At 44.1% G+C, this 24,688-nt stretch overlaps 1 protein-coding gene across 1 annotated transcript in view; it reads left to right on the top strand.

Moving 5' to 3' along the window:
- Nucleotides 1-23,805, top strand: part of GAK (cyclin G associated kinase) — a 69,508-nt gene extending 45,703 nt beyond the window's left edge. The window contains exons 22-29 of the mRNA XM_033174017.1: nucleotides 1,075-1,566; nucleotides 4,955-5,125; nucleotides 14,547-14,684; nucleotides 16,072-16,191; nucleotides 16,967-17,206; nucleotides 17,687-17,835; nucleotides 19,493-19,669; nucleotides 22,936-23,805. Of these exons, the coding sequence (XP_033029908.1) occupies nucleotides 1,075-1,566; nucleotides 4,955-5,125; nucleotides 14,547-14,684; nucleotides 16,072-16,191; nucleotides 16,967-17,206; nucleotides 17,687-17,835; nucleotides 19,493-19,669; nucleotides 22,936-23,037 (1,589 nt within the window). The 3' untranslated portion in view covers nucleotides 23,038-23,805. The remainder of the gene's footprint in view (nucleotides 1-1,074; nucleotides 1,567-4,954; nucleotides 5,126-14,546; nucleotides 14,685-16,071; nucleotides 16,192-16,966; nucleotides 17,207-17,686; nucleotides 17,836-19,492; nucleotides 19,670-22,935) is intronic.
- Nucleotides 23,806-24,688: the final 883 nt, after the last annotated feature.

Genomic DNA, 24,688 nt, shown 5'->3' with positions numbered 1-24,688 from the left:
ACCAGTGGCTTCATAGCACTTCTCTGGCTGCTCCTGTCCTGTTTGTTGCTTGACACCAGCCTTGCTCTAGGCCTGCTTGCTACAGTAGTCACCTTGACATCAGTGTGTTCATCTTCTGTGTACTCAAGTCCCACAAAAGTAAAATAAAAAATAAAAAAAATTCTGGGCTGAGAAAAGCTGAAGTCCGCAATGCTGTCTCTGACTAGGCACCAAGTAAGAGGTTGTCCCCAAGGACCCTATGTTGATATAGGGGTCTCAGGGTGGTGTTGTTGTCCACCTGCACTCCTTTCTCCTTTCTGGCCTCAATTCCGCCCCCCCCCCCCCCCCGGAAGGGTCCTTCTGTGTGAAATTGTCCAAATCCCACAAAAAAGCCCTGCTCCTTCAGAATTGCAGCATTCAGGCAGCCCAATTTGTCGGCAGCTCAGTCTTCCATCATTTCTGTGCAAAGGATCTGGAACGATAGTGCTTAAAATCTCTCCATCCCACCCTGAAATTTGAGTGTTTGTAGGAGGGAGGGGGGGAGGGGGTTCAAAGGAATATCCCCCAGCAAATAAAAGTCAGGATTTCTCTTAGCTTCCTTCACTAGAGGAGTAACAATTTCGCTTTCTGGGGTTCTTGTGGGTTTCTGTGGATACGGGCTTCCAGAGCTGCTCTCTTGCCATTAGGCCCGCGTCCTAAAACAATGTGCTCCTGTGCGATAGCTGGCCTCCTCTCCCCATCATGGTTGCCAGTGCAGAAGCAAAAGGAGAGCTATCGAGTGACTGAGGTCTACAGCACTAGGACTTGGCAGCAGTCCCATTTGAGGAATGGGGGTTGGGACCTTGGCTGCCCATGCCGTTGGCACTTGGCTCAATTTCACGTGGTCCTTGGCTTTGTGGCACATTTATGGCGAGGAAGGGAAAAGGGCAGTTGCCTTACCAGATTTTGACTCTTGCTCCTCCCACCACCAGCAAAGGTTTCCCATCCCCATCTTACTCCATTAATCCAATAAAAGTTGTTGCAGACTGGTGGAATAGCACCATTACAGTAAACCTGTTGCAAGAAGGTGTCACGTCCTTGTCTTCCACCCAACAGAAGGCAAAAGTTCCGAAGCGGCGTCTGAGGGACCCTTTCCCAAAGAGAGACCTCGGTTGACGGAGGAAAGGGATGACAGCGAACCTTCCGACGAGGAATTTGCTGCTTTCCCCAGTGAGGTCAGACCAGTTGAGGAAACGGTGAAACACGTCCTGGAAAAAGAGGATGGTGAGCCGCTATTTGAAGCTGATTTTGACACTCCAACTGGTCAGCTGGAAGAGACTCCCTCAGAAGACAGCGTTGACTTGCTTGGGCTGGATTCGGAAGCTTCCCCAGAGCTGCTGCAGCCTCCTTCGGAGATGAAGAGCTCCTCCAGCAACGCAGACTTGCTGAGCGAACTGTTTGTTGGCGGTGCCCCAGAGAGTTCGGAAGACTCTACCGCGGACCTTCTAGGAGGAGGAGCAGAATTCTTCTTTGGTGGCCAACCACAGCCCTCTACGCATCCCCACCAGAGTAGTGCCCCTTTGACGGGAGCCACCTCTTCTTCTGCAGGTATGTTAACTGGGGCTTTCCTTCCATTGGAATTCTGATGAGCAGTTGGATCCGCTGCCATCCTAAAAGTGTACACAATAAGTCCGCAGGCATGGACGGTTGAGAACTGTAGAACACTTCTACTTTAATTTTTAGATAGGTTTCCAGATAGCTCTGGCAGGTTTCCGGCTGGCACTCTTGTCAAAGCCCTGGCTGAGCTCTGGAACATTTGAATGGCTCAGGCTTCCATCAAGTCCTGCTGGTGACCCAGCTGCTCCTCTGTCTCATCAGGGATAGCCTAGCTTGTGTCATCTATGCTGTGCTAATTTCTAGGTTAGGTTACTACAATGCATTCATTATACGTGGGGTTGTGGCCGGGTTGCTCTATGGGTCAAGACAGTTTGGGCATGTTACACTGATCTTGGTCCGACTGCAGTGGCTGCCACTGCAGGCCCAGTTTCCAGGCCCAATTCAAAGTGCTGGTTTTGATCTATAAAGCCTTAGACAGCTGAGAACTGCAAACTGCTTCTCTCCATATGAACCTGCCTGGACCCTGAGATCATCCTCTGAGGCCCTTCTTCATGTGCCTCCTCCACGAGAGGTCCAGGGGGTGGCAGCTTGAGAATGGGCCTTTTCTGTAGTGGCTCCCCGTTTGTGAAATGCTTTCCTCAGGGAGATTCCCCTGGCACCTTCATTATCTATTTTTAGGTGCCAGACAAAAACTTTCCTCTTTAACCAGGCCTTTGGTTGAATAAAATCTTATACTCCTTTTAAATATATTTTTTTGGGGGGGAGGATTATTGGTTTGCGGGCGTTTTTGTTCTTGTTTTTATCATGTCCTTTGTGTTTTTTATATTGTATTTTTATGTTGTGAACTGCCCTGAGATCTATGGATAAAGGGCAGTACAGTGTACACATTTAATCAATAATGATAATAATCTTGCAGATGCCATGATCTGCCTCCAAAGGAGAAGGGCAAATTACAGAATCGAGGCAATCTCACGTGCCAATAAACCACATTGCAGTCTGCTTCAGCTGTTGCCTTCTTCACAGAGTAATGGGCATTGGGGAGGGTGCTTGTGAGCCTCAAAGTTCCTCCCGTAAGAAACATAGAAAGAGCCTTCTGGATCAGGCCAGTCAGAGCCCGCGGTCATCTCAAGCAGTACCCCAAAGGGTGCTGGTCTCCCTGGCCTTACGGAGTTTGCCCTCGCAATGGGAAGCAGCAGAATGTTTTGCTCGGGTGCCAAAACCCCTCAGGAAGCCCCCGAGGCCAGTGGTCAAGTCTCATCCAGCATCCTCTTCTCAAAGTGGCCAACCAGGTGCCTCTGGGAAGCCCACAAAGCAGGACCTGAGAGCAAAAGCAATTTCCAGCGACTAGTATTTAAGAAGCAGATTGCATCAGACAGCAGAGCATACCAATTAGGGGTATTAGCCCCACTTCTTCAATGAAGATTAAAAAGTTACAAATCAGAACTTTGCAGCAGAATGTCTCTTAGCTAGCCATAGTGTAAAATGACTACAAAATCAGCACACACCTTTTGCTAGGCAGTCTCTCCTAGCAGTTAAATAATTTGTTTGGGACTGGCCACACTTCCAGAGGCTCCCAAAACTCACCAGTGAGCTGTGACTTGCAGTTTGTCTGTTGGTCATCTAAGAAGTCAATCTGTTTTCTGGATTCTGAATGATTCCTTGAAACAAGAAGCATCCACTTGGATTAAATGCCTAGAGCAGGCATGAGCCAAACTTGGACCTCCAGATGTTTTGGGACTACAATTCCCATCATCCCTGACCACTGGTCCTGTTAGCTAGGGATGATGGGAGTTGTAGTCCCAAAACATCTGGAGGGCCGAGTTTGGCCATGCCTGGCCTAGAGGTTGTACGCTGGGAGAAAGTGGGCAGAAATGGACCCCCTAGTTTAGAATGGTTTATCCTCATGCGGAATTTAATATGTGGTGTATTCTGTTCCAGAGGCCATTTACTTTTAAAAAAAAGTTTAAGCACATTTGGTAGAGGGTGAGACTCTTAATCTCAGAGTCATGGGTTCGAACCCCATGCTGGGCAAAAAGGTTCCTGCGTTGCAGGCGGGTGGACTAGACGACCCTCATGGTCTCTTCCAGCTCTGTGATTCTGTGATCATCATAAACGTTAATTATTGGGTCTTCCGGTGGCTGGAAATGCAGTTTTAACAGTGAAATATTTCCTTAACACTGGGGTGTGGGGCAGTTTGTGGAAGGCAAGAGCAGCATGGTTTTGTCATATGACCACTCCCAGAAGAGGAGGGGAAAAACCCTGCTTTGGGGGAGTGTCTTGTTCCATTGCTTGTTAATATACATCTTGACGTCGCAGGAGAGAGCGACTGTGCCGTGATTGTTTTGAGTGCTTCTAGATAGGAGTTTGCACGTGGAGCCTCAGCTGGCTCTGAGAATTCGTTTGCTCATTATTGAATTCCTGTTGAAGCGTGATGAAAACTAGCGCTGCCAGGGGCGGTAGCTTTAACAACCTGCTTGCAACGGAAATAAAGAGTTGGTGGGATGGGGAGGTGTTCCCTAAAATGGGCAGATTCCTTTTCCGTGGTTGCATTCGAAATGGACTCAGTTGAGCTTTGGCTTTGATGGGTGGGTGTGTCAGGACCGGCCGGAATCTGAAAGCATCTTGGCCTGTGAATACAGCCCTGTGGCAAGGTAAGAGTGTCAGCCAGGCTCCCTGCTGGCCATTGCTTGCCACTCCCTGCTAACTATAAATACTGTCCTCTGAGCAGCTCCAGTTAGCTGCTGCTTGGCAGTGCTCAGTGAAAGACCTTCTGGCTGGAGGCTGCCCTTTTGGCATCCTTCAGTTTATTTCACAGCATTTGCAGTCACTGCTCTAAAAAAAAAAAAATTGAAAGGGGGAAAAAGATCAGCAATGCCTTCCATTGTGCAGACTGGTACAGTATGGCTTTTAAATATTCCTATTAGGGGTAGCAAGCCCACTTGGGTAACTGTTTCTGCTAGGGGAATCTGCCAGCTTGAAAAACTTTTCCACTAACTTCAGTTTGCAACTTGATTTGCTTGGGTGGAATTGTTACTGGGCTTGGATGGTTGACTTGATGTCGTAGGGTTTGCCGGGTTTTGTTTTTTCTTTATAGGGAGAAAAGGGGGACTTTACAGGCGAATGTCTCAGCAGATCGTCGTTCTTCCTGTTGGTGATTGGCAGAAATCCTTGTGTTGTGCAATAGCGTCTAAACCCCAGTGACAGGGGTGGGTGGTAGAGGGCAGAGTTGTGCTAGTGTGCTTGGAAGCAAGATACCCTAAATAGTTTTGTGTGCCGCATTCTCATATTGCCCACCCTCACGAGAGAATCACTTCTTTTTTTTAATCAGATGTCTTGAAGCATCTCAAGTAACACCAATAATGCTGTGTTTTGTCTCTAGCTGACCCGTTTGACCCATTCACAGTGCCCTCGGGTTCCGACAATCCGACTCTTACTGGCCCCGATCTGTTTGGTGACTTCCTTAGTCCGAATGAACCAACCGCACCTGGTACATTTCCTTCCACACACAGCGCACCACCACCCTCCTCTAGCACAGACTTCCTTAATTTAGGTAAGTGCATGCTTGATGTGGCTTCCTCACTCCCCCTCTTCCCCCGACAGTCACATAGCCTGTTGAGTGACATGCTCCACTCAGATTAGTCAAGGTGGATTAATGTCTAACGGATCAACTTGGTGGTGTTGCTATTTTAACAAGCTTTGTGTCGCAGGTGTATGTTTATCTTTCCCCCTGTAACATAGCTAAAGTTTGGCTAATTTACCTTTTTACAAGCTCCTTTTTGGTGAAGATAGTTGAAATTGGGTTCCCAGCACATCGTATTTCAAAATTATTAAACCCCCGTAAGTATTCCCCCTGCCACTATTCTCCAGCCAACATTCTGGGAGTTAACAGTGTATGTTACGTGCCAATACAAACTGTCACACAACAGTGAAATTGTGGGCAAACTTACACCATGCTTTGAGTTAACATTAAAGCATGAAATTGGTCACTAGCTACAGAAGTTCATTTCAGCTTCTAGAATGATAGAACAAATCGTCTTGTTGACTTAAAACTTTCTATGTGCTGGCATCCTTAACCACTTGTGCCTTGTTACAACATTTTGTACTGCCTGGCACATATATATTGCATATCCTTTTAACTAGGAGCTAATAATTTAAGTATTATCTTCTGTATGGTGTAGGAAGTCTGATACCACTTTTTCAAGTTTAAATAAAGCAAGCTAGACAAAGATTTAACTGATAATGGTTGGGTCCCGACTAACAGCACAGCCCCAACCATATCTACTTAGAAGTAAGGCCTATTGAATTCAGCAAGATTTACTCCGAAGAATTGGGATTATAGCCTAAATTAGTTTACTTCAATGGAACTTAATTTCAGCTAATTTAGATTTGAAATAAAATACTTGAGAACTAGTGGTGGTAACTATTAATTGTTTGGCAAAACAGTTCCTTTAAGGTGGAAAAGGTAAGGGAGGTGGAGATTCATAAATGCAGAGTTTTAGATCTCTGAAATCATAAAGGCAAACATAAATAACTATGCCATAATATTAAAAAGCAAATTGTCTGCAGATTTGTACCTGTTTGTATCACATTTTGAATTCCTCTGGCAGTCTTCTTTTCATTCCGATTGAAAAAACAAACAAACTGAAGAATTGAATGCAGACACCTGTGGCAATTATGGCATAGGCACTTGGCTTTAATCAAATCAGCAAGAATGCTATGAATTCAGTGCGCTGTACACAGATCCGATCAAATTCCCGCTGCACACAGGAGGACTCTCATTTTCTTCTGTGCTAAGAAAATGCTCCTCCCCCCACCCCCGGCGCTCATTTAAGGAGAGTGGAGAAAACTGCAAGTTGGAGCCACTGGGCCGACTTTGCAATTGCTTTTTGACTATACGCATGTGTGTTTCCACCATAGGCACAGGGAAATGAGAGATCAGGTCGCAGCTCTTTCCCCCCTTTTCCTTACTGATTTATTAGAATCCTGCTGTGAGCGAAAATGATGTGGGATAGTGTCTCTGTGTTGGAGCACAACATCAATGCCGCTCAACACATAAAAAGCTCTTGCTGAAGGCTTGCATGTGTGGGTATTAACAGGATGTGTAAAATAACCCTGATCTCCTACTTGTAACAACTCTGAACTCTTAGAAGAAGTACGCACACATTTGTTGTTCAGGCTTCTCTCCTGATTAAACCTAAAAATAGCTGCTTGTGGAATCAGGAAGAGATCTCTCTGCTGACTTAATGGCATACAAATAGCATCCGCTTTGTACCTTAGATAAAGATGCACAGAGTCTTTCTAAAATTATCAGCTGTAGGTCACTTGATAAGATTTGCTGGCATGTTGGGCAGTGACCTCTAGTTGTCGTGAGCATCGTTGGGATCATGCTTAGGTTGACAGGCGCTGACACAGGAAGAGGAAGAAATTGGAGAGGGGGAGGGGTGGGAAACTTGTCTTGGAGGAGGAGGGGATCTTCTCCTTCCTCCTTCTGTCACTTTGCAAGCAGGAGCAGGGATGCCAGCTCTCCTCCCCACAACCTTCTTGTGGAGACGAGGCTTTGATCAACTGAATGAGGAAGCTGGAGACAGCTTTGGTTGAGGGCAGTGCCGGATTTACGTATACAGTAAGCTAAACAAGCTATAGCTTAGGGCCCCACTCTCTTGGGGGCCCCAAAAAAATTTAAAGGGGAAAAAACCTGGATGTACATTTCCAGAATATAAGATAAAAAAAACCTACCGTATATACGCGAGTATAAGCCGACGCAAATATAAGCCGAGGCACCTAATTTGACCACAAAAAAACTGGGAAAACTTATTGACTTGAGCATAAGCCGAGGGTGGGAAATGCAGCAACTACTGGTAAATTTCAAAAATAAAAATAAATAAAATTACATTAATTGAGACATCAGTAGATTAAATGTTTTTGAATATTTATTTCAAAGAAAAACAGGGGCAAGGAGTTCCATAGGCTTGACTCTGCACCACAGGAATAAGCGCTTTCTTTTATTTGCCCCCTCCCCTCTTCCAACAGTTAGGCTTTCCTTTTTATTTCTTTGGTGTATTTTATGTCCAATATTTCCTCTTTTTTTATAAAAAAGATTTTATAAAGATTTTATTAGTTTTTCATAACACAAAACAATATTTCCATCCCCCTACAACCTCTATCAATAAATGGGACTGATTCCTGAGTGTGAGGGGGTTTATTTTCAGGCCCTTTTCTTCCCTCCCCAAAGAACCCTCCCTTCCCAAACAGCCAAGCTGTGAATGGATCCAAAGGAAGATAAGAGTTGCAGAGCTCCTGTGACCTTGCCTCCTCCTGGGCTTTGCAGAGAGGAGGGGGGCAAGAGCCTCTGTTCCTTGACTTGGGGGTCCTCCCTGCACCCTCCCCTTCATCCCAGGGACCCCCCTCTTCTCCCCAATGGACCCTTTGCAAGATGAGCAGAGACTCACTGGATTCAGGAGGCGCCAGGGATGCAGCACATGCAGAAGAGAGAGACAAAGGCCCCCTCCTCCTTTTGTAGGTGGGCTTGGTATTTCCTGACCTCTCTAGGAATCCCACTCAATCCTTTTTAACCCTTGGCAAGCCAGTGCCCCCAGCTTCTCTGATCCTGTCCTGTGCCTTTTGCAGGAAAGAGCTTCTCTCCACTTCTCTCCCCCCCCAACTGACAGAGGGGGAAGCATTGTGCAGTGCTTCTCCGATCCTCCATTCTGTGCCTTTCTGCTGGTGAGTGGAGGCAGAGGCGTCTTTACCCTTCCAGCTTGTGTCTGGAGGCGCTAGGACCTCGCAGACAGCTGCAAACGCAGGGATGGGATCTCAGATCTCCATCCTGCGCATTTCCTGGTGGGGTGGGGGGGAGGGAAGCGGAGAGAAACTCTTTCTCTCCGCTTTTCCTTCCCAACCACCTCGCAGACAGCTGCAAACGCACAGGACTGGATCGGAGAAGATGCCCCGTCCTGCACATTTCCCGGTGGGGTGGGGGGAGGGAGAGGAAAGCGGAGAGAAGCTCTTTCTCTCTGCTTTTCCTTCCCCACCGCCCGCCTCACTTGCGCATAAGCCGAGGGCGACTTTTTCAGCCCAAAAAATGGGCTGAAAAAGTCGGCTTATGCGCAAGTATATACGGTACATACAGCAACAGTGTTTTGTGTTGTGTAGGCTCCCATTTGTTTTGTGCAAATGGCTTTAGATACCTATTAGGTCCATAACTTACTATATAGCATATATTCAACACAAAAAACAGTGACAATTTGTTGTTGACAAAGGACAGCTGGACATGTAAAGGGCCCCATTACCTTCAGTAGCTTAGGGCCTCATCAAACCTAAATCCAGCCCTGGTCCAGGGTGCAGCCTTGTTGCGTAAAACCAGATGTCACCTTTGCAGAGGGGAGAAGACCTACCCATTGCAAAAGAGTGCACATTTGCAACCTCAACATTCCTGCAAGGTGTGAGAAACTTGGGAAGGGGGCGCACCCCTTTTCAACTTTGAAAGCTTGGAGCGGGGACTTGTTGGGACATAGGTTGCTTCTGTCTAGTTCTGAACTCAACAGCAGCAGCAACAACAATAATTTATTATTTGTACCCCACCCATCTGACTGGGTTGCCCTCCACTCTGGGAAGATTCCAACATTTATAAAAACATAGTAAAACATTAAACATTAAAAATCTTCCTTATACAGGGCTGCCTTCAGATGTCTTACCAGCGAGAAGGCCTCAAGGGCAGTCCCTGAGCTAGATGGGCAAATTATTCCATTTGACGTAAGCCGGGTTTCTGTTTCATGGGCCATTCTGACAGGACCAAGGCAATGCATGAATTAAGCAAACTTAAAAAGCAATCACTGAAGCGGTCATCTATTCATACATCAGTGTACCGTCCCAGCACAAGTTATCTGCTTGGCTGGTTGTGAAACCAAGGTTTTCAGAAGTGAATTTACATTGTCAAGTTGCTCTCATGATCCTGTTTCAAGACTTACATGTTTTCCATTACCAGCTTCTGAAAATAACTTACTGTGGTTTTTCTGTGAAATTGTTCTGGTGACTGTTTTTGTTTTGTTTGTTTGGTGTTACTGTATTATGATTTACTAATACTGTTGTCCTTTTTAATCACAAAAGATGTGATTAATAGGAGTTGCAATGTGAAGTGTGGACATTATAATGGAAATTCTCATTGACTGGGCAGTGCATGAAATCCCTAAACCCGATTAGCATTTCTCTGATATCATTTGGAGACTTATTGCCCAGTCTACAAGATTCTCTGCATATGCTGTTAAGTGCATGCACATTCTCCGTTGTGTTGGCCTACATGCATACTGAATGGGTTATGTACAGAATTCTACTTCTGCACATTCCCCATTCATATCTTATTAACTCATATATCTACAGTTGCCTCATGTTGAGACAGACCCTTATTCCATCTACCTCAATATTGTCTTTTCCAAAGTTGGAACAGTCCCAGACTTCTCAGTGCTGCGTTCTCTAGAACGACTGGCCACCAAATTTGTGGTCCTGCGTAAGAGGTCCTAAGGTGGTGAATGCAAGGAGACAAATCTTAAATGGAATCATCATGCCTCTTCTAGATGGCGGTGGCTGGATTGCGAAGTGATAGTATGTGCATCAGTCTTAGACAGGCTTAAATCTTATGTCATGCTGAACCTGTGTCTTCCTCCTCAGGACGTCCTGGTTGTCGTCTTTAATTAGAGAATTAAAAGATCTTCTGAGCACAGTTGTCTTAAGGCTCTGCTGGAGATCTGTTAGTACAGCAGCAACGGAGATTTCTGTTATTGGGGCTTATAGCATAAATGTAATGCTCAGTGTCTTTTCTTAAATAATCTCTGTACACATACCTATTTTAACAGTGAACAGTAGTTGTGATATCCGTGCCCTAAATAAATACTTGACATAATCTGCAAGTTACTAAATGTTTCATCATGAGCAGGAGTAACCTACATGTGGGACTGTGTTCTGTAAAGCCTGATGTTTGCCCACCCTGCCCAGTGTTTAAAATTACCCAGGTGTCAGGCACATTTTGTACCTTGCGACCGACCACTTGTGACAAAGTGAGGATACATGAGTGCCAGGATGGTGCCTGACATCTCTGCCATCTGGAGGTGCATCTTGGGATCATTGGATCTGGACTGTTTTCACACACAAATGCCCCATCCTGTAGGAGTCTATCAGTTTTATTTTATCTGCACAGATGGAATGGATTTCAGGAACCAAAATGCTTTTTCTATGCAGCCTGAGCATTTACTATTAAGAAAAAGAGATTGGAATAGGCCAATATATATGTGGACTGTCCCTAGATAAGGTGACTGTTCTTCTTTAAGTTCTCAAACCTCTTAACCTAGCTCAAGGTTATCATCTGAACTAGCCAGATGTTTAACTGAGAATCAACCACAGTCCGCCCATCATTTGAAAAATAAGACTTTAGAGCCATCTTACCCTAAATGGCAACTAGACATTCCATTTTGGTGACTGCAACCTTGCTTTAAGGAGCCATTTGGCCTTTAGCTTATATACCTGAGTTTCTATAACTGCCCCTGCTATAAAGCAGGTTAAAACTGCTTGAAAGCCTTCTACTTGAGATGCCTCCCTCCTTGGCTTCAGACTCTAACTTTTAGTGGCTAAGTGCTACTCTTGTGATCACTTTAGGACTCAATGTAATCTTTAGTCGCCAGCAGAGAAGGGACTGCAGCATATTGGTGGCGCATCTGCCTTGCATGCTGAAGTTTCCAGGTTCAATCTCTGGTGTCTCCAGTTCCTGCCTGAAACTAGAGCCACCGCCAGTCAGTGTAGACAGTACATGGACCAAAGCTCTGACTAGGTGTAAGGCAGCTTCCTATGTTAAGCACAGTCTCCTGTAGTGGCATTGATAAGCTCCTTGCTTATCAGAGCTATGATACTCTAGCCTGTGTTTTGGTTGTCTTTTAGCTGGGCACACAGAGCAACAAGGCCTCTGGGACACCTGCTTAGCTACACTAATGACCTGTGTTAATAGCTTTCATTTCTTGGAATGATAGAGATGAGCAGGGAAGGGGAAGTTTGTTAGTTATGGGATCTAGATCTATAGCCCTGTAGGCTATGGTTTAGTGCTTCTGTATCAGATGAATGTCCAGTAAATAATTTTAGAACGGAGCCACAATCAACGTACAGATTTGGCTCGTACTGTTTTGAGTGCAGTTATAGACTCAGCTGCAGCTGCAATTTAATTATTTGAAAAGTGCAACAAATTATTTTGATTAGGTGATCACAGATGGGAGCTGAAATTTAGATAAATATTTCGCCTTGCCGAGCAAATCTTCTGTAGGTGAGACTTATTTAAATTTTAAAAGTAAGCATATGTGAACATTAACGACTAGTCTATTTGCAGCTGGGTGCCGGCTACCATAGCTTATAGTTCTGTTTCCATGCTATCAGATTCCGAAGAAGAATCGATATCTTGGTTGTGTGTAATTTCCTTGAGTTATATGACAGAATGTTTGTGCTGGGATGGCCGGTTTACAGTTACTGTTGCATTTCAGAGCGCAATATAAGATCCTTTTGAGCTGGATCAGCTCAAACCTTCATCTAGACCAGTGTTCCCCAACCTTGGGTCTTTAGCTGTTTTTGGACTACAAGTCTCATCATCCCTAGCTAGCAGGACCGGTGGTCAGGGATGACCCCTCCAAAAACAACAGGAGACCCAGGTTTGGGAAACCCTGGTCTAGACAAATGGTGGACAACCACATTTCTTCCAGGTATGAAGGGGGTGGTATCCAGTGGCATATTGCTTCTCTGCAGACAGGGTCTCTTTGGGTTCTATGGCCAACATAGCTGTCAAGTTTTGGATTTGAAAATAAGGGATCAGCAGCCTCACCTATCCCAGGGACAGTCACATGGCAGTGGTGGGCGGAGCCAGAAGCAAAAGTGGGCGGCACTGGTGTGAACGAGCACAGTAGGCTTACTGTATTTTGGAAACGCTGCCCGTGGGCTACGACACCTGTAAGCGCGGGAAATGGCTCCCGCTTGCTTTGAGGCTGCAAGGAGGCGAGGTCTTCCCAGTCCCTGGCCAGCAGGGGGAGGGAGAGGAGCTGCTTCCTTTGAAAAAACGGGAAATTAAAGGGATATAAAAAATAAGGGATAGCAGTGGGAAACTGCTTGAAATAAGGGAGATTCCTGGGGAAAACAGGATACTTGACAGCACTGATGGTCAAATAGCTGTTCAAAGGCAAATTGATGAAGGAGAAGTTTGTTTTTAGTCATCTAAGCTAATGGTTGGGTTCTACACCTTGAAGTATACATGTGAAGAAGAGCTGTGTTTTGTCTGTTCTGAAGCTGTTGCCAATCCATTTGGGTGACCCCAAGTTATTGTTTATAATGTCATAAAAAGAGCTCTGGCACGAAAAATACAATGTGGGTTTGAGCTGCTTTATTAAGCATGATGTCCCACCATCAGTTCATGTTTGAAAAGGGACATTGCTATTGGAAGTAAAGGGAATACTCCCTAGACCTTGAGGAATTCTCAAGGAAAGCCTATTACTTTTTGGTGTGACATTTTCCAGACAATTTTCTTTTCCCCCCAAGGGGGAGCAAATGACCCATTTTACTAGGCTGCCACCTCCTGCGACAGCTCAGAAATGTCTTAGTTGACTTGAAGGGACTCTATCCACTTTCACTTTAGCTTTGTGAATCTTGGGCTGTTTTGTGGCACTGGGTTAAGTTATCTCTATGATCTTCCACTAGTTTGGGTCTCCTAGTCTCAATTATCAAGACGGTAACATCAAAAACGTTTCATCCTGCTTCAGGCTGACAGAGCTAGCAGTATATGCCTGTTACATTCTTATATATTTGACATATTATCCACGTTCAAAAGACTAATTGACATTGAGCCTGGAAGATAGGCTGGGGGGGGGGGTTTCGTACGAGGGAAATGGGAAATTCATGTTCCAACTTGGTCACTGTGTGACCTTTGGAGAATCATGTCTCTTAGCTTACTCCTTCCATCATGTATCCCTTGAACTTTTTCAATGAAAGGTAGGACACAGACACCATAATAAGAATCTTACCATATGCTGTGAGATTATATATATATATATATATATATATATAACACTAACAGATATTACTTGGGTCTGGAAGTAACATTAAACCATAGTTTAGCATTTCAAGAATGAGCTGCAGCAAGCCCCAAGCTTGTGTGTTCCCTCTTCCCTCTCTGTATATTTTATTAACCACAACATCTCTTGTCACCCAAACCCAGACAAATTGAGCTCGGGCCCAGCAATATTGCTCGAGAATTCTTAAGAAATCCAAAACTTTTTTTTAAGTTTTGAAAGGTTCAGTCTTGATTCAAAGTGCCATACTGTTTTATCCAAACACATGGGGCAACTTTCCAAAATAAACAGTAGGAGAACCAGGCTTGTTTTAAGATTAATCAAAGTTTAGGGTTTGGGTGATGCAACAAGCTATGGTTTAATCCAAAAAAGAAACGGAAGCTTCCAACCCCACAGCCATGCCAGACGAGAGGAAAAGTCGTGTGTGTACTTTGGAGAAGGTTAGGCTCAGCCTTACAACGCTAAACCATAGATGGGGAATCTGTGGCCTTCCAGGTGTTGTTTGACTCCTGCAACATCAGCACCTGTCAGGTATGATGCGAGTTGTAGTTCAGCAGCATCTAGACTAGAGGTTCTCCATCGCTGCACTAAACTATGGTGTAGTATTGTGAATGAAAGCACCACAGAACCTTCTAGAGTTCCTATTTCTCAATATGGGTTTCATGTTTCTCAGTATGTGTGGAAATGGATTTAGAGTGATTGTTTATTTGTGTGTGTGTGTGTGTGTGTTTTAACAAACTCTAATTGATTTCTAAGAGAGAAACTTCTTTTTAAAAAAAAATCCAGTATAATTGCTGCATTTGAATCTGTATTCCTTGTTCAGATTACACAGCGTTACTTGCCTGCTTTTACCTTATCCATGAATTTTGGTTTGCATCCCTCTAGGGAATTTGGCACCAGACCCGCCTAAAATGGCTTCCTCCGCAAGCCAGCCTGACCTTTTAGGCGGCTGGGATTCCTGGGCAGATGCCCCAGCAATTAGCACTGCGGCGCCCGCACCACCGAAGAAGTCCACTTTGGAAGGTATTGTGAAAGGGAATCACTTACTTTTATTTGGCAGCTGACGGTATATGCAGAGCTACTGAAACATTGTGTGTATGTGAAACACTTGTTCACATAATAGTCGTGAAACACTTGGTCACATAATAGTCTTGGATTTTTATCAAATAACATAGGAAGCTGCCTTATACCGAGCCCATTACATAGAGTAGCAGCGGCTGTCAGACAGGAGTCTCTCCCAGACCTGAGGCCTTCTGCATACAAGACATAATAATAATAATAATAATAATAATAATAATAATAATAATAATAATAATAATATATTATTATTATTATTATTATTATTATTATTATTATTATTATTATTATTTATACCCCTCCCATCTGGCTGGGTTTCCCCAGCCACTCTGGGCGGCTTCCAAAAGAATGTTAAAATACAATAATCTATTAAACATTAAAAGCATCCCTAAACATGGCTGCTTTCAGATGTCTCCTAAAAGTCTGGTAGTTGGTTTTCTCTTTGACATCTGGTTGGAGGTGTTCCACAGGGCGGGCGCCACTACCGAGAAGGCCCTCTGCCTGGTTCCCTGTAACTTGGCTTCTTGCAGCAAGGGAACCACCAGAAGGATCTCAGCACTGGACCTCAGTGTCCGGGCAGAATGATGGGGGTGGAGACGCTCCTTCAGGTATACTGGACCGAGGCCGTTTAGGGCTTTAAAGGTCAGCACCAACACTTTGAACTGTGCTCGGAAACGTACTTACTAATACTACTATTATTTATTCAATTTATATTCCCCCCTTTATCAAAAGTTCCCAGGGCGGTGTACAACGTTAAAAACACATTGCAGAACATCAATGATAGAAACGTAATATAAGCATATTAAAAAGCATACTGACAGACAGCCTAATAACTATGGTTAGCAATGCAGCTGTTCCTGCCTTATTCTTTCTAAAGCATTAACTGACTGTTGACAGCATACACAAGGCACAGCCTAGCATGCTTTTTTAGTAGTCACATTCACCTGGGACTGGAACAATATAAAAGGAGATTGTTTTAGGTGAGTGTGTGATTCGATGTAAAAAGCACACAGCTAACAATTAACACCAAAATGTAAACTTTCTTAATTTGATAAAGATTAGAGCAGGCAAGATCAAAATTCCCAAGTCCTTGCATTGTTAAACAAAAAGCCCTATAAAATATATGATACACACACACACACACACACACACACACACACACAGAGAGAGAGAGAGAGAGATCATAGCATGTGAAAGTGTCAATCGTAAGGAATGAACAGAAGCATATTTCATCCATTGATTGAGAGGAAATGCTGAATCGTCTGGCATAGCAGTATTTGCAGCCACCCATGTGATATTTTGTAGAGCGTAATAATTGTGTCTTATTACATAGGCCCAGCTTTTACGACAGGAGGACCCACAAATGCCACTTCAGGCCTTTTGTTCAGTCAAGCAAAATCACAGAACTTTGACCCTTTTGCTGACCTTGCTAACCTGAGAACCGGTCTTCCAGGTAAGTGTTTAAGTGACTAATAAAAGGAAGAAAAGAGTTCCAATAGAGTGTGTTTATCCTGTACATTTAGGGTGGATAATTAGTTAAAATGTTGGAGCAGGTCTGTAAAATAAAAATGTATTCATTTGATTACTTTGTTTGGTGTTTGGTTTTTGTTCATTTTACTGGGACACCTCTGCAGGATACCCCTTTGCGCTGTGGGGCTTTCCCTCTCATCACTTCTCAAACCAGCCATGTAGAGAACATGTTCAGATCTGAGTGTTAGCTGTTGCATTTGGTGCTTGTAGGCTTTTTGTACAAGGCCACCAAAGCCTTTTAAACTTGTGAAGGAAGATGTGCCATAGTCTTCTAAATTTTTGGTTCTGCACAAAAGCCAGATTTACAGAAAGGAGAACTGTAAGAGAGATCTAGGCAGAAAGCTGAAACCGAACAGCCTCATGCCATAAGATTTGCATCCTGACGTCTGAATTTGGTTGTTTGTCAAGTTATGACTGCCTTTGGGAAGTAATGCTGGGGAGCAGGGGATGCATTCAGGAACCACTACATGACTAGCTTACAAGGCAAGGTTGGGGAACTTGTGGCCTTCCAAATATTGTTGGGCTTCAGTTTCCATAGTCAATGCTGAGGGATGATGGGAGTTGTAGTCCAATGTTGCGAGGACTACAGGCTCCCCATCCTTGCCACAGAAGATGCTGGCATGTTTGTTTTCATAGGTTTAAACCAAATGGAATATCTTTTTAAATTAAAAAGCAAAACCCTGAACCTTGCTTTCCAGGGGCTTCTAGCGGTGGATTCTCAACCGGCAGTTTTGCTCCAAAGTCCACTCCCTCTCAGAAAGCAGGGAACCAATGGCAGGCAAGCAAAACGCAATCTGCTAGCACATCATGGCAACCCCAGGCACAGCCAAAGGGACCAGAACAAGCAAAGCCGAGCGCGCAGCCGAAAGCCAACTACAGTGTGAATTTCAGTGTCATTGGAGGACGAGAAGAGAGAGGCATCAGGGCACCTGGCTTTGGTATGTTCCTCTACCCGATGATGATTATTTTTTTGCATATATTAGTTGCTTGGCATACAAGAGTCTCCAGGTGACATACAAAATCTGAAACCATAAAGTGTGGCATGAATCATTAAAAAGAACAGTGCATTACAACAGAAGCCAAACAGTAACCTAGATAGCAAACCCAAATTAAACAGCAGCAAAAATATACCACCAGTGTACAGCAAAATCATCATAATCCATGATATACCTTGGAGAAAAGATAATTTTTTTGATCTAGTCATTGCATTGGTCTGTAAAGCCCCCTTGCAGAAGATTACATTTGCTTCTGAGTAACAGTGCGATCCCATGCCACACTTTCTCAGGTGATAGGGTTTGGATGAAATTTAAGCATGATGCATGTGGCTTCTTGTACATATATATACGATTTAAGACTTTTCACTTCTGTGTCACTTACCAGTGAACTGGGAGCTTCATCCTTTTCGTCTCATTTGCTAGGACAAAAACCCAAAGTTTCAGAAAACGATTTTGAGGATCTTTTGTCGAATCAAGGGTTTGCAGCTAAAACCGACAGAAAAGGACCAAAGACCATTGCTGAGATGAGAAAGCAAGAAATGTCTAAAGATATGGACCCTCTGAAACTAAAGGTTGGCTGTTCTTAATACCAAATAGTTCTCATCCTGCAACTTCTGGTGTTTGGAAAAGCAGCGGTGTGCCATCTAAGCGGGGGAAGTTGAAGCATAAATGTGGAGGAGGGCGGTCACTGGATGATGCATGGCCGTTGGTTGAGAGGGGAAAGTGGGGGGCCATGCCCTCTCAGAAGCCCCTAGCCCATGATAAAAATAAATAAATGAGAAAACAAAATAAGGCACCAAGCAAGAGTGGGGTGGTTTATATAGTAAGCTGACCAGAGAGGTTACGGTCTAGCCTTGTGCTGTCAGAACTGGCATACTTTTTATTAATATTTGTGGAAATTGTAAACTCTTTAATGCAACAAAATACATTAACACGTAATGTGCCTTTTACCAAGTCATGCATTCGATGCCTAATTTTGCAGCTGTAAGCCAAGTGTGCGTGTCACATTTTGGTCTGGTGTGCATAAAAACGAGTCGCAAAGTTTATCAAATGCCAAGTGGCTGAAACCTGAGGCCTCTTTTGAGCTTGGGATGCAAGTCAAATGAGCCTCCTGGATTTGGCCCTAAGTGGAGCTGTAGCTCAATGGCAGAGCACATGCTTGGCTTTCAGAAGGTCCCTGGCATCTCCCGTTAAAAAGACCTTTTAAAAAGGTCTTTAAAAAGACCTTAAGGTGCAAAAGACACCTTACGGTGGGAGAGAGCATCTGTACTGAACCTGGTGAAGCAGTGGTCTGGAGGCATGTCACTCGGCTTCCGAAGTTCAGAGTTTTCCACAGCTTGGGTTTGAGTTTGAGGCAACAAGCAAGATGATACAGAGGGGGGATGTACAAAACCTCCTGTGCTTTAGGGAGTAGCAGGACTGATAGAAGATGCATGCATGCGTGCATGTGTACATACATACACACATAATTTCACCCCCATACACACCCAGAGCTGCTGATAGAGAGGGCTTCTTCATTTGTGCTTTATTGAGGGTTTTCTTTTAGGGGAAGGGACAGAAAGTTCTGTGGCTGCATTCCTCTGCACGAATAGACCTCTCTCTTCTGTTGGAAGTGAACAGGTAGAGGAGTTTGGGATTGCCTGTTTGCGCCAAAGACCTATACAGTGGTACCTCGGGTTAAGAACTTAATTCGTTCCAGAGGTCCGTTCTTAACCTGAAGCACCACTTTAGCTGATGGGGTCTCCTGCTGCCGCTGCGCCACAAGGGCACTATTTCTGTTCTTATCCCGAAGCAAAGTTCTTAACCTGAAGTGTTATTTCTGGGTTAGCAGAGTCTGTAACCTGAAGCGTATGTAACCTGAGGTACCACTGTACTTCTTTTTCATTTCATTTCACTTTCAATTTGTACACTGCCTTTCGATTTTACTATACGCAAGGCAGTTTACAAGCCAAAGAAACAACCAAGATCATACACCTTATTGATGCAATACAGAAATGTCATACTAAAAACATAACTAAACAATTTATATAAAATAAAGTAGTATTCAGTAATCCATTAGAATATCGTAGTACACAATAAAACTAAATATCAAATAATAATTAAACTGAAATTCACTCTTAACAGTTAAAATAAATAATTTCTAAACTAGAATCAATCAAAATAACAGCAAGTCACTGTGCATAAAATAACACAATACTTTTGTTTGAACTTCTCTCTCTCTCTCTCTAGATTCTAGATTGGATTGATGGAAAAGAGAGGAATATAAGAGCTTTATTATCTACTCTTCATACTGTGCTTTGGGAAGGCGAGACCAAATGGAAGCAGGTCGGCATGGCTGACCTTGTTACCCCAGATCAAGTCAAGAAGTACTATAGGAAGGCGGTGCTTGTTGTTCATCCAGATAAGGTACGTGCTTCTGGCAGATTTGTCAAGCTGCTAGTGCCAAATTTCTGCTATATTCCTAAGGGTAAATTCCAGATGCTGAGTGCTCCCCGCTCAAGCTGGGTAGCTCAGTTGGCTAGAGCGTGGTGCTGATAATGCCAAGATCACAGGTTCGATCCCCATAAGGTACAGCTGCATATTCCTTCAGTGCAGGGAGTTAGACGAGATGATCCTCAGGGTCCCTTCCAACTCTGATTCTGTGATCCACCCAGTAGGTACTTCTGAAGGACAGCTCAACCAGAGCCTGTAGGAGGCATTGCAGAGGTCCAAAGTAATGCATAATGGAACATGCAGCACAACAAACTTGTCAGGACTTAAGCCAGCCATGGGTCTTAGAACCGGCGTCCAGAGGGATGCTAAATGTGCTGCTGTTGCCATCTTTTAGCCAGAGTGAGGAACTGCGGGGAGATGGGCCATAACAGCAAGGAAGGCTCTTAAGCTTGAGTAAGTTACCAGTAGGTGCTTCCCTCTAAATCTTATAAAGGTATCCGGGTTACTTGCTTTCCACTTGTGGAATGTTACCCTTATCGAGCCTCGTCTGGCACCATAATTACTTGCCTGTAGATGCCAGACAAAAGCATTTCCTTTCTGCCAGGCAAGTGACTGCCTTCAGTGGGTGGGATGTTTTGATCCTGCTTTTTTAAAAAAATACGAATGATTCTTAGATTTTTCTCTGTTTTGATTTGTACCAGTTTTAACATGTATTGTTTATTGTTGTAAGTCATTTTGAGGGACTTCTGTGCTAATAAGTTTAATAAATGGCAGCAACAATAGCTTCCTTAAACGCTGTGATCTAATAATGAGCATCTAACAAGTGCAGTCTTTATAGGAATTGCTTTTACCTTCGGTTTTTTGGGGGGGCACTGTCCATATCCATTTCCTGTTCTCCGTAAACTGCATAGAGGTTTCATTTACCTCACTGCGGTTTATGAAAAGCGGTATATAACATTTTTTTAAATAAATAAACTCAGAAATAGGAATTGGTCTGTGTGTGTGTGTAGCTTTTAGCACACATGAGGTAGCCTTTGCACGGCATCCATTACAGCTGGGCACAATTCCTAATCCGCTCTGTGGCAGCACACTCAGCAGCTTACAGAAGCTTTGTAGATAAGCCCCTAACTTGGTTCCCCAGCTGTTGTTGGACTACAACTCCCATCATCCTTGGCTAGCAGGACCAGTGGTCCCGAGGATGTTGGGAGTTGCAGTCCAGCAACAGCTGGGATGTCATGGAATTCTGCTCATTATTGATCCAGAGCAGATTCTAATGTATAGTAAGTAGAGTAAAAACACATTGCAGGATTCCCAAAAAATAGACCAGAGGCAATTGCATTTCACCCAGCAGAGCTTTACTGCTACTGAAGGCAAATGAGCATAATGGTCACAAATCCAATACATTCAGGATTGGCACTGTCCATGAGAAATCCGGTTGCAGCAGACTTAATTTAAATTTACAATAACTTATAATACGTCTAAACCTTAACACTAAGCATGCTATGTACACCACACCAGAAGGAAAAGAGATAGAAAGAGAAAGTGAAACCCAGACTCCTTCTGACCTTTCTTTTATAGCCGGCATGACCTTGTCAGAAGAGATAAGAGAACCAGTTTAAGCCAGCTGGACTCAGCTTCTCTGAAGGAATAACCCAAACATCATGAACCTTCTGCTTATTTACCTATGTCACGCAGAGAAGCTTCCAGAATCCTCTTAAAGTAATTAGAATAGGAAACATCAGATCAATACTTTCTGCACTAAGAAATGCAAACTGACATGGGAAGCCACGTTTGAGAAAAACTGTCTTGAACATTACCAGCCTGCAAATAAATGAACATAAGCCTGCAAGGGGGCTTGTAGCAGCAGCGAGCTACATTCCTATGCTGGATTTAGAGGAGATTCCCCTCCTCCTGGCAGCCTGGCTTGTTTTTGTGCCGGGCACAAGAGAAGGACTGGAGAGCTCTGTTCCTCCTCCGCCAGCCTCCTCGTGCCTGCCTTGGAACTGCATGGCATTTCTGGTTGCCTATGGCGACAGTGCAAGTGCTTAAACGTGAGGCTGGCATATTGTCTCCACAGCATCTCTACCTCATAGCAGGCAACAGCTTGAGCTGTTTAGATAAGGTGTGTTATTGTTTCCCTCTACCTTGTTGATAAGGTGTGTTATTGTTTCCTTCTATGTTGTTGTTGTTGTTGTTTGTTTGTTGAGTTTATATACTGCCCTATACCCGGAGGTCTCAGGGCAGTTCGCAGAAAAGATCACAACTTATAAAATCAGAATAAAAACAACAACCCAATAACACCCCCCACCCCAGAAAAGAGCCACATTTTAAAAGGGTATAGGATGTCGAAACAGATCAATGAAAGGCTTAGTTTAAAAGGAAGGTTTTTGCCTGGCGCCTAAAGGTGCACAATGAAGGCGCCAGGCGAACTTCCCTGGGGAGAGCATTCCACAGACGGGGGGCCACCGCAGAGAAGGCCCGTTCCTGTGTTGCCACCCTCCAGACCTCTCAAGGAGGCACAGGAAGGAAGGCCTCAGAAGATGATCTCAGGGTCTGGGCAGGTTCATATGGAAAGAGGCGGTCCTTGACGTATTGCGGTCCTGAGCCGTTTAAGGCTTTATAGGTCAAAACCAACACTTTGAATTGGGCCTGGAAACTAATTGGTAGCCAGTGCAGTCGGGCCAGGATTGGTATAATATGCTCAAACCGTCTTGCTCCGATGAGCAACCTGGCCGCTGAATTCTGCACTAGCTGATGTTTCCGAACTGTCTTCAGAGGCAGCCCCTTTCCGGTGGGGGGAGGAGGTCTGCTTTCCTTTAAAGCAGCTGTTACAGGCAACTGTCATTTGACTCGACTCTCGAGAATGTTCAGTTGGAGGTGGAAGGATTACGTGGAGCCTTCCTGTTGGGATAGCTCACTCTGTAGCTCATTCTTAGGGTCGTGGGTTCGAGCCCCATGTTGGGCAACAGATTCCTGCGTTGCAGGGGGTTGGACTAGATGACCCCTGCGGTCCCTTCTTACTCTACAGTTTCATGACTCTATGATTCTAAGCCTAGCTAGTGATGCAGAAGAGGCAGGCAAGGTCAGGGAAGGGGCGGACTGTTCTTACATTTGCATCATGGCTGCAGAATTGCTGTGTTGGCAGCACATATGCACTCAGGGGATTCTTGCTCAGCTCATGTTTGGAGTGAAAACACCCACGTTTCTTGTAACCCCTGCTCTGTTTTGCTTCCTTGCAGGCCACGGGGCAACCTTACGAACAATACGCCAAAATGATCTTCATGGAACTGAGCGACGCGTGGTCAGAATTTGAAAACCAAGGATCAAAATCACTTTTCTAAGATGCTCCCTTTTTGAAAGCGGGGGTGGATTTCAAAATGTATTTGCAGCAAAAACCGAATCTTCTGAGTGCTGTTATAGTGTCACCTCCTTAGATCGAGGAGGGGAGGGGGGCAGGGAACGTTTCCCGGTTCTTGCACACTTTGAATCTATACACTCTCACAAAATGGGGTGTGTCTTGTAGGACACAGTGCACAGATGGCACTTTGGGTCCATCGACACTCAGAAGGTGGTGCCCTGAGAGTGGAAAGTTCCAAGCCATCTGAAAGAGGGTTTGAACACACGTGTAGTTTTAATGATGGCGGCTAGCGTGGGCAAGATTTTCTATGGGAAGCATCATCCATTTCAAATCCCTTTTGTGTGTGTGTGTTTTTTTGTGTTCCCTTCATTTGTGGAAACACCCGACCTCAATTTGCTTTTCTGTTCCCCCCTCTATGTAGTATTTATGATTTGTCTTGGTTGTTTTTTGTTTTTGTTTCCCCCTTTTTAAATTTACATGTTTGCCTTATTCAAAGTGCTTTAGTTTACCTTATCAGCTGTGAGTTTGCTCAGCATCTCTTTTCTGGTTTCTGTGCAAGGTGTACATTTTTCTTTGGTATTTCATGTAATCATTCCGGTAATCATTCTGTAAATAATTAAAAACATTTTTTTTCTGACAACACCTGCGTTCCTTACACTGCATCAACAGTAGCTTAGCCAAAACGGTCCCATTGGTGGGGAAGAAAAGACAAGAATGAATCTTTGATGTGTTTGTGGTTCTCCTCCCCCCCCCAAAAAAATTATATATGTAAAGATGGAAGCACAGTTTGGCTTTAATTTAAGGATTGCATGGTCTTGTCTTATTTATTATGATCTCCTTTGAGGCAAGACTTTAAATATTTATTCCAAAATGTTTGTTTGAAATTATATATATTTGCATTGTCTCCTACTCTCCTCGATGGTATATGTGCCTTCTGTTGGCATAATTCAATTGTTAAATTGGTAGGTTGACGCATATGCTGAGACTTGAATTGTGAGCCCAGCGGTTTACTTTTTTGCTTTTGATAGGCTGAACAGAATATGTGTTGCATCACGTAGCTGCATTTGGAAAGGTGTGTGTGCACTTTTTGCCAACCAGGGACAACTTCCCCTCACGTGTTTGAAAGCCTGTGGATTCTGGAAGTTCATGCGGGTGCATCAAACAACAGGATGATGATCTATGTATTGTCTTGAAGCCTTGACATATCCTTGAATATACTGGCTAGTTCTAGGTAAAGGAAAATACACTGTTTGCCTGGTGATTGGTCTCACCTATAAAATGAAGAATTGAGCACAATATTCTCTACTAAGCATCAAGACCAACTCTGTATTCAATCAGCAATATGTTGTCTAGGTTGTGGTGGCATCTCTTCAATATACAGTGTGGCTTTCAGGTGGATTCCACTTTTAAATCCGTCTGCAAGCCATCAAGGTTTATTCAGTCTGGTTCTGCCACAGTGGAGAATTCTGGTATTGTTAGGGAGTAGTGCTTTTTCTGGCAAGCAGCTTTCTGATCAAATTGGTACAAAGTTAGACCTCTCCTTCTATCCTTCCACCCACGCTGCAGCAAACAGTGATCTGCCAAATTACTTGCTAATTCTATAGTATTCTCAGTCAGTGCTGCTCTATTCTGTA

The sequence above is a fragment of the Lacerta agilis genome, chromosome 16 (assembly GCF_009819535.1).
Source record: "Lacerta agilis isolate rLacAgi1 chromosome 16, rLacAgi1.pri, whole genome shotgun sequence".
Lineage (NCBI taxonomy): Eukaryota > Metazoa > Chordata > Lepidosauria > Squamata > Lacertidae > Lacerta > Lacerta agilis.
This window is presented reverse-complemented; position numbering and strand designations above follow the sequence as displayed.